The 13,651-nt window shown below is 51.5% G+C and overlaps 6 protein-coding genes across 6 annotated transcripts; 3 read left to right on the forward strand and 3 right to left on the reverse strand.

The window, feature by feature from the left end:
• Positions 1 to 1,385: 1,385 nt before the first annotated feature.
• On the reverse strand, positions 1,386 to 2,568 carry A1O5_08965 (uncharacterized protein; the record flags this gene model as incomplete). Its single annotated transcript, XM_007749545.1, has 2 exons — positions 1,386 to 2,197; positions 2,283 to 2,568. The coding sequence occupies 2 exons, from the start codon at positions 2,566 to 2,568 to the stop codon at positions 1,386 to 1,388; spliced, it is 1,098 nt and encodes a 365-aa protein (XP_007747735.1).
• Positions 2,569 to 3,205: 637 nt separating this feature from the next.
• Positions 3,206 to 4,512, reverse strand: A1O5_08966 (uncharacterized protein; the record flags this gene model as incomplete). The annotated part of the gene is made up of 3 exons (XM_007749546.1): positions 3,206 to 3,921; positions 3,968 to 4,243; positions 4,296 to 4,512. 3 exons carry the CDS (start codon positions 4,510 to 4,512, stop codon positions 3,206 to 3,208), a joined length of 1,209 nt encoding a protein of 402 aa, XP_007747736.1.
• Positions 4,513 to 4,738: 226 nt separating this feature from the next.
• Positions 4,739 to 6,053, reverse strand: A1O5_08967 (acyl-CoA dehydrogenase; the record flags this gene model as incomplete). Its single annotated transcript, XM_007749547.1, has 3 exons — positions 4,739 to 5,478; positions 5,535 to 5,706; positions 5,766 to 6,053. The coding sequence occupies 3 exons, from the start codon at positions 6,051 to 6,053 to the stop codon at positions 4,739 to 4,741; spliced, it is 1,200 nt and encodes a 399-aa protein (XP_007747737.1).
• Positions 6,054 to 6,945: 892 nt separating this feature from the next.
• On the forward strand, positions 6,946 to 10,470 carry A1O5_08968 (uncharacterized protein; the record flags this gene model as incomplete). Its single annotated transcript, XM_007749548.1, has 3 exons — positions 6,946 to 7,112; positions 7,165 to 7,255; positions 7,309 to 10,470. The coding sequence occupies 3 exons, from the start codon at positions 6,946 to 6,948 to the stop codon at positions 10,468 to 10,470; spliced, it is 3,420 nt and encodes a 1,139-aa protein (XP_007747738.1).
• A 753-nt stretch (positions 10,471 to 11,223) lies between these two features.
• On the forward strand, positions 11,224 to 11,715 carry A1O5_08969 (uncharacterized protein; the record flags this gene model as incomplete). The annotated part of the gene is made up of 1 exon (XM_007749549.1): positions 11,224 to 11,715. The coding sequence occupies one exon, from the start codon at positions 11,224 to 11,226 to the stop codon at positions 11,713 to 11,715; it is 492 nt and encodes a 163-aa protein (XP_007747739.1).
• A 716-nt stretch (positions 11,716 to 12,431) lies between these two features.
• A1O5_08970 (peroxiredoxin (alkyl hydroperoxide reductase subunit C)) lies at positions 12,432 to 13,232 on the forward strand (the record flags this gene model as incomplete). Its single annotated transcript, XM_007749550.1, has 1 exon — positions 12,432 to 13,232. The coding sequence occupies one exon, from the start codon at positions 12,432 to 12,434 to the stop codon at positions 13,230 to 13,232; it is 801 nt and encodes a 266-aa protein (XP_007747740.1).
• Between the last annotated feature and the right edge of the window lie 419 nt (positions 13,233 to 13,651).

Genomic DNA, 13,651 nt, shown 5'->3' on the forward strand with positions numbered 1-13,651 from the left:
AGGAGGATGAAGATCGGAAGCATGCACTGGTACGCCTCGGTAGTAATTTACAGTGAGCAAGCGGACTGGGTCTGGATATCAAGAGTTGTCTGGAGGTCTTCGGATGACGGGCGCGTAAGAGGGCTGTGAGCCAAAAACTGGTAGAAAACTTCGATTTCGAAGGATCACAAAAGGGTATACAAGTAGAAGATGCCCTGGAGAAGTTGGGGCAAATACTGGATATCATCCAGAGGCGCAACCAAAGTCCCCAAGGAATGAGGGAGAGGCTCAGAGGCAGCAAGCACTTTCACGTCCCTAGTAAGGCAGTTGCAAGGTTGCGTGTAGACCACGACAAGGCTGAGCTGCGCTGAAACTGCGTTGAAGCCTAGGGCAGTGACACATAGGGCGGCGAGGCGGTTAGGGCGGCTCTCCCCTCCGCCATCACTTCTTGGCGGTTTGTAGCCGCAGCCTGACTCTTGAGTTCTACCGAATGAGCCAAGTGAAGACCAAGTGGCACAGTCTATCACCGAATGGACGCTGTATCTAATGTTGTGGAAGAGTACTCAACCACGACGAAGTGGCCGCTGTGTTAAATAAAGCTAACAGTGTTGATAAAGGATGAAAGACCAATATCTCCTGGGGTAGACGAAATACATAGCCACTTGTAAAATGAAGATTCCCTTCCAACATCGAAGGACTTAGTGTTTACCGCTGTCTGGCAGTCTGACCGTGCCATTTATTTTTCATTCCGGCTCGCTACTACAAGCAGGTATGTACTACTATAGGGGCTGGCAAGCATGGCTAACAGGGAATTGTAAATTTTCATTTCCAACCTACGGGATATCTCAACCCTCCAGTCAGTCTGGCTTGGGTCGTTATGGCCCTTGGGGCCCACCTTCAGACACCAAAATAATAAGTTTGACATGTAGATGGTACACTATTCCCGCTCGCCTCATCTAGCGGCTTTTCCCTCTTGCCCACTGTGTGTTACAATTGTCGCCACAAGGCTATTCTTGTGGTATAGATCGAGAGACTTGCCGTACGCATCCGCCTTCTGTTGGCTGAGATTTGCTGAGATTGAGCCGAAACCTCGCCATATCTCCACAAACAACCGGGTATTGAAATATTTGATGGCCAGTGGAATTGGTGGTCAATCCTCAAGTGGACCATCTTGACCGCTCAGGAGTGCAATCGCGCGACTCCAATGTTCAGCAATTCGATCCTATCTTCTAGGAATCAGGCTGTTATCCATGAGCTCATTCGGAATGACCTGCTCGACAGTGATCCGTTCCGCAACAGGCAGGTGTCCGGGAGAACTCTCAAGGCAAGCCGTGCGAGGCGCCACCGCTTTCATCGAACGGCATGTAAAACCTCCGATGACATCTTCTACATTGAACTGTGCTCGTTCACCCTTGCGCAGAGTTAAAAGATGGTGGAGGTTTCGAGCTCGCGTTCTGATTTTGAGCAGCCGCTTGCGCCATTGCCTTGTTGATCGCCGATTGACTTGCCTCGGGAAACAAAGCATTCAATTTTTTATACAACTCAATTACCTGTGGCAGGTTGGGCGGAGGAATCATGATGGCTGGTCCCGAGGGCAACGCTCCATTGGCCTTCTTTTTTGCATCTGCAATCGCGGCTAAATATGACAAATTGGCCTGTAGGCGTCGCATGCACTCGGCATACTCTTGTGATGGCGGCTTCGACTGAGGTGTTCCCCCTGCTGATTTTGGCGGTTCTCCTGGGCTGTTGGTAATCACATTGGCTGGATCTGTCGTTGAAGTGGGTGAAGTAGGTGATTGTTGTCCCTGATTCGCTGTGGTTCCCGCCTTTCCCTGAGCCTGTAATGAAACAACCTCTTGCAGCAAATGGGTATTGATCTCCAATAACACAGTGACTCGCGCTCGCTCCCTCGCAGCCGACTGCGGTGAAAGCGCAGGACCCGCGCTGATTTGTTGTTGTTGCTGCTGCTGGTGGGGAGCAGCCCGGGCCACTTGTGAGGCATTTTGTATCTGCGCTTGTTGAGCCAATGTGGAACTCGATTGCGCTTGAAGTGCCATATTTGCCGCCAGGTTCATATCTGATGGCGTTGGCGCAGACGTAGACGGTAGGGACTGGACAGAAGTGGCCACAGACTGTAAATGGGCAGGGCTCGAGGCGGGATTGGTTCCTTGGGTCACTGGGACTGGGATAGGAGGTTGCCCATTGGAGGGATGGCCTGCTGGGTACATGGAGTGAGCACTCTGACAAGTCCATAGTCCTCCTTACGAGAATCGGTGCATAATCACTGAGAGATTCTGACTAACCTTTGGATTGTGGGCTATAGCTGGATCGACTTTCCGGCCGCGGACCCGTAGCAATCTGGCCGAGTTGTTGTTGATAGAGATGCTGAGACAGAGGTTGCTGGGCCTGATGAAGGTGGGATAAGGGCCGTTGGATGTGGTTTGGGATCATGCCCGGCTGAAATGGAGTCTGGGCATGGTCAAAGGGAGTCCCAGGAGGGATGGCGTAGGCGACATTGGGCTGGGGATTGCTGAAAGCGTACGGTCCTGGATTCTGGGAAGCATATATGGGTAAGGCGGGGTTGTTCATGGCTGTTCTGGATGTGCTAGCAGTCGTTTGATTGGGCCTTGGAGCTAACTAATGAATTTCGTGAAGATGCGAAGCGTAGCGTAGCCTTGAAGCAAACGTGGGTTGATGCGGTGTGTTGGGTTTTGACTAACGACGTCTCGGGCAGGAAAGGAAGAGTGGCGCTACAGCGGGTAGCGGCTGGTCGCCGCCAACGACGCCAAAAATCTCAAGCCAAAACAAGCCGAAGACCAGCGCCAGGCGTCACTCGGTCTGTGGCCAAGAGGGGCCTTGACAGGGATCAGGGCACGGGGAATCGCAGGGAAAGGGACTGGATGACGGGAGCCTGATGCACGGTTGGCCAGATGGCAGAGATGGATGACCCAGAGAGCCGGATGGCTTGCGCAAGAAACAAGAAGGAGAAAAGGGATCGAGGTCAAGATGGAAAGAAGCGAGAGAATAGGCCCTTGTGAGTCGCTCGGCCCTCAGCGGCCACATACCACATGGGCTGCTGCACCCTTGCCTTACCGACGAGCCGAGTACTTGTGTGGCTCTGTACTGGGTGGCGGCCGTGAAAAGGGCAATTGGGTCATTTGCTGTACCGTATCAGCAAGTACATACTCGATGCGACAAGAATCAAAGACTGTGCCAGTTGAAGAATCTATTTGCCTCTTTTCTGCTTCATCTCTGCTATCCATTGAGGTGCCAATGGCCCTGGCACCACATAAATCCTCACCAGCCCGTCCACCACTTCGATCTTCCCGTTCGAGAGCGCCTCCAACAAAGTCAACTTCTTACCAACCTTCATCAGCCCGCCGCTGATTGTATCCATGTAACAGTCTACCGTCGACAATTTGTACTCGTTCTTACTGTCCCACGGCAGGGGCAGAATGTAGCTCAAATGATGGGTGATGGCATCTTTCTCAGCCCAGGCCTTGATCAGATCTGTCTGGTTATGCATCGGATAGAGCAGCATGACCGGGAACTCTAGCAGGCTGGTCGGCGATAGAGGGTCTGGCGACAATCGAATAGTTGCGTCTTCCAGATTTGGAGGCTGTTTGGAACCACGCACGGTAACCTTTCGTGCCTTCAACGCCGCCTCTAAAACCATCCTCTCCTGCTGTTTCCTTCTCAGCTCCGCCAGGCGCCGGCGGTCTTCTGTCTCTTTAGTTTTCATCCTGCCTCTGATCTGATCCAGCAATTTCTTCAACGCTGTATTGTCTGGGTCGAGCTTAACGCCGCGGGATGCCACATCTAGCGCTTCGAGCACTTTGTCCAGGGCGAACAAGGCCGAGGCTGACCTGTAGTGCGCTTTGATGTTCGAAGGATTGATACGCAGTGCAACAGCACAGTCCGCAGTGGTCGACCGGTAGTTTTCTGCATTGTCAGCATGCCTTCTGCGGTCAAGATCAGACCGCCATACTCAGCTCTAGATTGCAGCGAGCTCGATTGACATGGAGCTGTTCATTAAGCAAGACCCGGAGCTTCTCCTCGGCCGTCTGATCCTCGGCCTTGTCCCATCTCTCCTCGTCGTTGTCTGCCAGGACTGCAATCCCTTTGGTATAGAACTCTTTAGCATCCTTCCACTTCTTCTCCGCGACCATTTCGTTTCCACGCTCTTTAAATCCCTGGGCCACGTCCGCCTTTGTACCCTCGTGCTGCAAGGCTTTGATGGCCTCGAGCATTATATTCTCTCCATCTGCGCACCGTTGCTCAGCCAAATGCCTGAGCAGCCGTAGATTTGGGCGTACCGTCGTTAGCTGCTGCGTCGAGACTGTTCATGAAGAGCGGGGTTTTGCTCATGTCCTGCGCGATCTCCTCGAAGCTTTTGGAAGACATTTGGTTTGGTTCAGGACCGAATGCCGAGATGTGCTGATCGTACAGCTCCTCGATCGAGGTTTCTTTGGGGGCATCATTGAGATTGACGCGCTCGTCAAAATCATCGGGAAGTTCTTCTATCCGCGACATGATCGATCGGGCAGAGTGCCAAAGGGCTTGTCACAAAGCAGGAAACAAGATGTGCCACAACTGATCAGAAATATTGGTGCGGGGAAACCGAGCGTAGAATATCAGAACTAAAATCAATTTACTCTGACCACCCTGCTGTACTCTTGCTGGAAGAGAAGATCTAAGACTACCAGTAGGCAAAAGATGTGTCTGAAACAAATATTCGTAGATTTAGGTGTACATGGTCTCAGTAGCTCCTCGGCAGCTCGAGTACTTTTTCGCTCACAAAGTTCAGAATCATCTCTCGACTGATCGGGGCGATTCTGGGGACGAAGATTTCCCTCATGTATCTCTCCACATCATATTCCATGGCATAACCCATACCGCCATGGCTCATGACTGCTCTTTCACAAGCTTTGAATGCTGCCTCCGCTGCCAGATATTTGGCACTGTTGCATGCCACTCCCACCGCATGTGGGCTGATGGTGGTGTCCGTCTTGCTTCGATCATACAAACGAGCTGCATGGTAGGCAGCTAACTTGGCGGCTTCCAGATTCATGTAGGCGTCAGCGAGGGGATGTGCAATAGCTTGGTTCTTCCCAATGGATCTGCCAAAGACGACCCTCTCCTTGGCGTACTGTGCAGCCTTCTCGACCGCTGCATAGCCGAGTCCGAGCGCTTCTCCCGCTAGGAGACATCTCTCAGCGTTCATCCCATGCAAGATGATCTTGAAGCCTTGCCCCTCTTCTCCAACGAGGGTGTTCTCTGGCACCTCATAGTGATCAAAGAAAACTTCGTTGGCGTCGACCGCCCTTCCGCCCATCTTCTTAATCCGTTTGAGTTCCAAGGCAGGGTTGGATCTGTCAATGTCGATACAGAACATAGAAAGTCCTTCACTTGGCTTTTTCACGTTTTCCAGAGGCGCCGTTCGAGCCAGGAGAATCATCTTCGAGGCAACCTGTGCGCACGTGATCCAGATCTTTTGTCCTGTGGCTCGCTGTGAACGTGCCGTTTGATGCAAAAAGACTTTGGCCGCTACTTACCAGTGATGATATACTTGTCTCCTTTACGAGTGGCGGTGGTCTTTAGCCTCAACGTGTCCAGGCCGGTGTTCGGCTCAGTCACGCCGAAGCATACCCTCCATTTGCCGTTGATAATGTTTGGTATTGTTGACTGCAGTTGTTCTTTATTTCCAAACTTGGCAAGCGGTTGCGTCTTGAGACTTGTTAGCAAGTATTTCTCCCTAGCGTACACGAGCAGGAGCATGAGCTGACAGCGTAGACGTTTCCGTGAATGGATTGAGCTCCAGCCATGCCAGCCCCTGACTGAGATATTGTCTGTAGCATCATAGTCGCTTCTGAGATGCCCAATCCTGCTCCTCCAAATTCTTCTGGGAGAGCAATACCAAGCCATCCGTCAGCTGCCAAAGCAGCATGTAATTCTTTGGGATCGGTCTCAGTTTGGTCATGCTGCTGCCAGTACTCGTTCGGAAATTGAGCACAAATCTTCTGGATAGCCTCGCGCACGGTCAATTGCTCTTCAGTAAAACAGCTCATCTCCATGATCCTGCGGTTTCTAGTCGCAGAAAAGTGTCTTCTTCCATGGTTCAAGAACGCCTGCTGCCATAGCCGAGGTTGAGAGGAGATAGTTGACAGCGACCTGGAGCTTAGCTGTTGTGAGAGCCGATTAACACAATGTCTGGTGGGCATGGTGCTGATCTGATCAGGGGCCAGCTACAGTTCGGGAACCGTGAACACGGTATCTGTAGAGATTGTCGTCGTTAGAAAATGACGACGCAGAATATGTACTCGATATATGGTTGGGGAAACTCCGAGATCGCTGTCTTCTCCAACTAGGCCTGGAGTGCCGGTACTCGGGAGTTCGACAATTCCGGGCCGAGCCAATCGCTGTCCAATACACGCGTCTCGAAAATATAGTTGGTGATTTCGAGACGGGGAATCTCGGAAACCCGTGCATTCTGTAAGGGCTCTGAGCATGCGGCAGCGGCCCCAGAAAGTACTACATATTACGGTGAATCATCGTATCCCGCTTTTGGCTTCCAGTAGAACAATAATGAGCATTGAACTACCTTAGTTAGGGTCTGAAAGTTTGGAAGCGACACATAGATTCCCGATCGAAAACAGACGCAATTTCAGAGGGGATTATCTGAAACTGCCCAGCGCGACATGGCATAAAATACCCAAGAACACCATGCTTGTCACGTGAGTGCGTGCCCTACGCTAGTACCAATGCGGCTGTAACCAAAACATACGAAATGTTCCGGCTTCATGGACTTGCGTCTCTCGTCTCACGATTAGTTCTTGAATGCCTGAAATCCTGCCACGACAACCATGCACCCACTCACATTCAGAGATACAACTTCGAAAAAGCCTTGACGCCACCGTCCTCAGCAATCCATTATCTCTTTCCTGCGCGTTGATATAATCGCGCACAATGGCTACCAAAGGTACAGCAGTCGGATCAGTCTCTTGGATAGCTGCCGAAAAGGAGAATGCTCTGCACTTACTCCAGAATGAGAAAGAAGAAGTCATATATCCGGCCCAGCACCAGCTCGAATGGCTTAACGAGCATATGGCCGAGATATTTAACAAGAGCTATCTGTATGTCAAATTAGGAAACTGCGGCGTACGCAGAAATGCTGACCGAAAACAGTGATGTCGCCAATGTCTTCAAAACACCAGGAAAGCTTCGAGGGAAAACTCCTCGTACTGCAAGGAAACGAAACGCCCAAGATGCACGAATAGTGAGCTGACATTTTATTACCCGCTGCGACAGTGGCTAATCCCTGTTCCGCAGCCTTTGAGCGACGTCTTCTCTTCGAAACCTTTAAAACGTCAGAGTCCCCAGAGAAAAGCAAATCAAACGAAACTACGCTTCGAAGTCTCGATCGAAACCGACCAAATACAACAACCCGTCAAATCACAGACCGATTCCGGCTACCACACTGCCAGCCAGGACGATGTGGATGTCAGCACACATCCTCACTCCGCCAATGTCCCCGAGGGAGCGCAGAAAGAATCTTCCGACAATACACAAACGATATCAGACCATAACATGGACGATGCAATGGATGAGGGCCACCGCACTACCGGGGGATCGTTCCATTCAGCAAAAGAAGACCAAACAACAAAGATAGCGGGTCCGGAGGTGGGAGTGCCGGGGACCAGGCCACAGGTTATATCCCTGCAGACTCAACAGATTGACATTTTTGACGCCGCAAACGAGCACCAAGTGGACATACACCCCGAGTTGGACGATATTGGTTCCCCTTCTGATGAATCAACTCCTGACAGACCTTTGGTGAGGAAGAGCAGCCTGACATTTGCTTCCCTGCCCGCACGGGAGCCATTGAAATCAAGTATTGGCGCCAGAATCTCACGAACAAGTCATATCGACCAAGTACATCGATCTCACTCAAGTGCATATGGGCTCCGGCCAACTGTTTCTTCCAGTCAAACCGCACAGCATCCGGTCCGTGACGACAACATGGATGTTGCGATGGATGATGTAGATGCAGATGATGACGATGATGAGAATGACGAGAATGTGCAGATTCTGGGACATGATGATTCTGAGAGCGAGAATCAAGTCACCAAAGATCACTCTAAACTTTCGACGCAGAGGCTGCATGAGAAAATTGACATGCTTGGAAAATTCCCTCCTCCACGACTCTCCAAGTCGATTCCTTCAGCTATTGTGCTGCCCGACCTAAAGCAACAAGATGAACAACGTCACGAACCCCAATCTGGGAAGCAGATACAGATCGTGACTGACGACGACGATGACTGGATCAAACCATTAACCACTCCAGATGCTGCCGGATCATCTCCTCTCAAGACTGCACATGCCACCCAATCAGATAGCGAGGAGGAATATGACCTTCGGGCTCCCGAATTGATCGCACACGACGAGCGGATGAGGACTCCCGTACGCATGCCACCGGGTCCTGGTAAAATGATGCCCGGTTATGGGCACACTAAGTCTGCCTCGACCGCCACTCTGGCTTCTCCTGCAAAGGCATCCATGGCACCGCCGGCAAGCCCTGCGAAATCCATATCAGTGTCCAATCCGGCTCAAAGCAAAACAACCCCACAAGGCTCCCCGAGGCGATACCTCGATCTAAGCGCTTCCAAGTCCAAGTTGCAATCTATCATGAAGACTGCCAAGGGTCTATTTACTAGCAGCGCAAGCGTGTCGGCCGCGGCCAAGTTGGAAACCTTGTCCCCCAATGCTCTTAAGGTCGCTTCAAATGCAATGCCTGGAATGTATCCGAATCTCAACGCACTAATCGAAGACAAGCCCTTACCCGCAAACCCCCCAAAAGAGCCAAGGAAGACCCGCAGTTCCACAGAAAGAGAAAAAGAACAGAAACGAAAGGAAAAAGAGGCTCAGCTGAAGCAACGAATGGATGATCAACTGGAGAAGGCACGAGAGGAGGAGAGGAAGAAAGTTGCAGAGCAAAAGCTCGCACGCGGACAGATGGCCAAAAAGGACTTCGAGCAGGCCCCACCTTTAAGCCCCAAGCATCAAGCTGATGAACAAGAAACGACCGAACTGGCAGCAAGACCAACTCGACCAATAAGATTGGGAAGAGAGCATCCAGTCAACAAGGCTAAGCCTGCACCAGTATCAATACGCGTCGGAACGCTCTCTCAAAGAATGCCGGTCAATTCCTCGCAAGCTGCTCCGAATGCCCAGGAAACTCTGGCTGCGGAGCCCAAACGCCCGGGCCTAAATAAAAAAGCTAGCAATGCCTCCCTGCAGTCAACGACATCGGCAACCGTGAAGTCTTCAGTCCATGCGCCTCCAAAGCCAAGGGCTTTGCTTGCAGCAGAACGCAAGAAAGAGCAGGATGAACGAGAGGCCCAGAGAAAGCTGGAGCAGAAACGAGAATTAGAACGTAAGCGAGCAGCTCAGCAGGAAGAGGCACGAAGACAGGAACAGAGGCAGCGTGCAGAAGCCGAGAAACGTGAACGAGAGCGAGTGGCGGCGGAACAAGCGAAGCGACAAGCTCAGCAGCAAGCTATTGAGCGCAAACGTCAAGAGACGGCTCGAAAGGCAGAGCAACAACGGTTGGATCGTGTGGCCCATGAAGCCGCCCAGGCTGCCCAGGTCAGACCTCCCTCGCGTCTTGGTGGTCAAACTACTGGCCGTTCATTACTCAATCATCCCTTGCCTACCAATCCCGCAAAGCCTGCGAAGCGACCACTGGAAGAAGAACAGGCTACGATTCGTCCTCAGAACTCAAAATATGGGATTCTTACGTCTCAAGGCGACGCCAAGCGACGGAAGACTGAGGAAGAAAGCGTGATTGAACCCGTTCCACGCCCCGTTGTCTCTGGTGCCCCAATCCGGCAGTCACAACTTGGCAAGAAGCCATCGATCTTTAGCCACGGCACATACACGCAAGCGCAATCCTCGACGCATGTGAGCCAATTCCCCCAACCTCCTAGCCGAACTGCCCCCCCACAGATGCAACAATATGCCACTGGCGGAAAGATTCCCTTCGCGGATGCCCCCAACCCGCCAGCACACACGAAGACCCCCGTATCGCTCATGCAGCAGAAGACGATACAGACAGTCAAGTCTTCGCCACAGTATCCGAATGGAGAGGCCATTCATCTCCCAGAAATCCCAACCGATTCGGAGGATGAAGATTCAGACGATGAGGGTAATGCATTCCCAATCCCTGACTGGGCCACACCGGGCCATCTCACGGAACAACTCATCCGGCAGGAAGGGATGGATGAGGATGCGGTTTTTGGGCCTATTGCACCATTGAAAATAGAAGAGATATTCTCTAAGGGCAACAAAGACAGACTGAAGCGTCTCAGAGACCGAACGAGCAGCGCGAATTGGGCAATTAGCGGCGATGGGTTGACGCTGGAAGAGGTGAGGGCGGATCGAGAGCAACGAGAGAGGATGAGGCTAGAGGGTGGCTGGAGGTATGGCAATTAAAAGAACCCCAAGCGGAGAGCAATGTCCACATGGTTCCCTAGGATGTGATGTTGGATGAATTGGCGGCTCTTTGGGAAAGGACATGTCAAGGATAGCATACTGCACTTTGGACGGCGTTCGTTGTCCTGCGTGGGCGACTTAAGCCGAAAGGACGTAGAGAGACCAACTGCAGTGGAAACTAGGGTGTTGATTAACTTCACCGAAGCATTGGGGGCATTTCCCGAACGGCAAGGCGAGGCACAACTGGGCAACTTAGCGCATGATATTGGTCTGCTACATACGAGGTACACACGTTGTCCCTAGTTCCCAGCTACTTTTGTGAAAAGGCACTCTCACCCGTCCTGCCGCCTCAATTTCTCGCGGATCGCACCCGTGTAATATGTATTCGGGCAAAACACCGGCGGCCCATGCACTCTCAAAGCGACCTAGCAGAACTCTGAAAGAGAACGAGGTCCATGACACCTCCAGCGGGAAGTGGCGGGCACGGCTCGCCTTCGGGACAATCGTCTGGACGCGAGACGGTTTCCAAGGCCAGTCTGCCCAGTGCACACATGCTAAGGGAAATGGCCAAAAGTTCCGCCCTTGGAGACTTGATTGACTTTGTCGATCAACCGATCAGTACGAAAAAGGCCAGCTTGCGCCCTGCTGCAGAGGGTCAATAAGGAATATGTCCACCCGTCTGGGGACGGCCTCTCTTGGTAGTTCGATCCAAGGATCACAGACGCTTATCAGGCTGAGCTAGACATCAACACCATGCATTTTAAACCCCCGGTCTTGAAAGTACTCCTCGCAATCATATGTACTGCCTTAGCTGCGCCTCTAACCCACTTTCACCACCCTGCAACTGCAGCGGTTCCCAACTACGATCATCTTGTGAACACAACTCGTCATGCCGAGGATAAACGCCAGCTTCAAGTCCTTGTCGATGCAGTTGCCATCGCCAGGGTCGTGGTAACCATCGCTGACGCCCTCTTGAAGCTGGTCGACGGCATTGAAGACCTTGTGAATCAGCACCCAATCGAAAGCAATTTCACGCAGAGCACGGTCTCAAAATTAAGGGACGTCTATCCGACGATGAATGTGATTGTCTTCCATAACAAAAAGTCTGGCTACGATTTTTACGGCGGTAACCATACACATTACGAATTGGATATCGGATGGGGCAAGACGGAAGGCTATGAGACCTGGATTTTCAACCACGGCACCTCTGAACGCGCCGGTGAGGCCCGACGTCAAGTTTTATAGCATGAACGATAACTAAACGCGAATTCATTTGCCGAGGTCGGAAAGGGCGAATGAGGAGACTAGGGCTGGTAATGTAGCGAGCCGAATCACACATTGACTTCTCCTTTCTTTTTGTCCTATGGTGACGAGTGCTAGGGTTAGACTTGTCACCTTGCAGGATTCTTGGTGCATGCTTTGTGGGGAAAAGTCCACTTTACTTTACTGCCTTTCTCGTTGATACTGCAAATATGTCCCATTCAAATACTTCCACGACGGGGAGCGTGTTTCGCACTGTCAAATTCTCAACTGTCGGTTTGACGTAACCTCTACTTCCGCCGTATACTTCCCTCGCCGATTCCGATGACCACTAACGACCTTGTGGGTTTCTACATTACATAGGTACCTAGGTACGTTGGCACCACGGTCTTTCACAGAGAGAAACCACGCGCCGAGGTTTCATCAGATCCTGCCTTATACATGCCTTGTAGATAACTGATTCGTGATATGTATGTACATATGTATGTATGTACATAGATTATGGAGTATGATAACGCTTATCTTGGGCCCTTAGAGACCTGTTTGGGGACTAGCTCTAATAGCTTGAAGATCCGATGACGCCATTTCTATTGCGTATTCAACCATGAGCTATTAATCACTTCATGATCCCCTTCTCTTCGAGTACTAGATATCCGAATCTAAGTTGGCTTTCCACGTTAATCACGGCACTTTTCTCTAAGATGGCCTCGTATGCATCCCGATCATTCGTGCACTCATTCGGTCCTACGTTTCGGGCCCGAGGCGGGCCTTCACTCAGAACAAAGCCATTTTCATTGGCAAGATACACCCGGGGGTATGCTACGTCCGCCGCGGAACAGCCTCGTCTTCGTCTTGGAAGCACAGCACCCAACTTCCTGGCCAAAACCACCCATGGCGACATTGATTTCCATAAGTTCATCGACAACTCATGGGCCATATTGTTCAGCCATCCAGCCGACTTCACCCCAGTCTGTACCACCGAGTTAGGAGCGTTTGCCAAGCTGAAAGATGAGTTCGAGAAGCGAGGAGTGAAGATGATTGGACTGAGCGCCAACGGCCTCAACAGCCACGACGAGTGGATCAAAGACATCAATGAGATCTCCAAGACGAACCTGCAGTTCCCCATCATTGCGGACTCGGACCGCAAAGTGGCATTTTTGTACGACATGGTGGATCAACAAGACCTGGACAATATTGACGAAAAGGGCGTTGCATATACCATTCGGTCTGTCTTCATCATTGACCCGGCCAAGAAGATCCGGCTGATCATGCTCTACCCTGCTTCAACGGGCCGGAATACGGCTGAGGTTCTCCGCGTCATCGACGCACTCCAGCTTGGTGACAAAAAGGGAGTGACGACCCCCATCAACTGGGAGATGGGAGATGATGTGATTGTGCCTCCTTCAGTCTCCACCGAGGACGCGAAGAAGAAGTTTGCTGATGTAAAGGAGGTCCGCCCATATCTGAGGTTTACGACCGGCAATTTGAACAATTCTCATTGAAGTATATTTTCGTGGGTGGTCAGAATTGTGTTGTGGTGATAGAAAAATGGCTAGCAACAGATGTCGTACCCGGGCTGAGTCCTCCTCCTATCACATACCTAGGTTGCTATGTAGATGAAAAGTCCTGCGCCGAGTACTCGATAAACCATCCGTTATTATTAGCGAATCTGGATTTGGTGGAAGCGATGGCCCGTAGGGACGGACAAATCGGAGCAATAACGCCACTAGCTTCCATCACATCCTTGGGCACCCAAGTACACCCCACGCTGCAAAGAAACAAGAACTCTCTCAAGGCTCTGATTATTATTTTGCAAGCAAACAGGCAAATAATTCTTTCGACACCATCACCACCTCCCTCTCCCAACCCTCCAACCCTCCAACCCTCCAACGCTCTAGACGTTCTTCCGCAAGGAAGCCGT

The sequence above is a fragment of the Cladophialophora psammophila genome, assembly GCF_000585535.1.
Source record: "Cladophialophora psammophila CBS 110553 chromosome Unknown aczJe-supercont1.15, whole genome shotgun sequence".
Taxonomy (NCBI): Eukaryota; Fungi; Ascomycota; class Eurotiomycetes; order Chaetothyriales; family Herpotrichiellaceae; genus Cladophialophora; species Cladophialophora psammophila.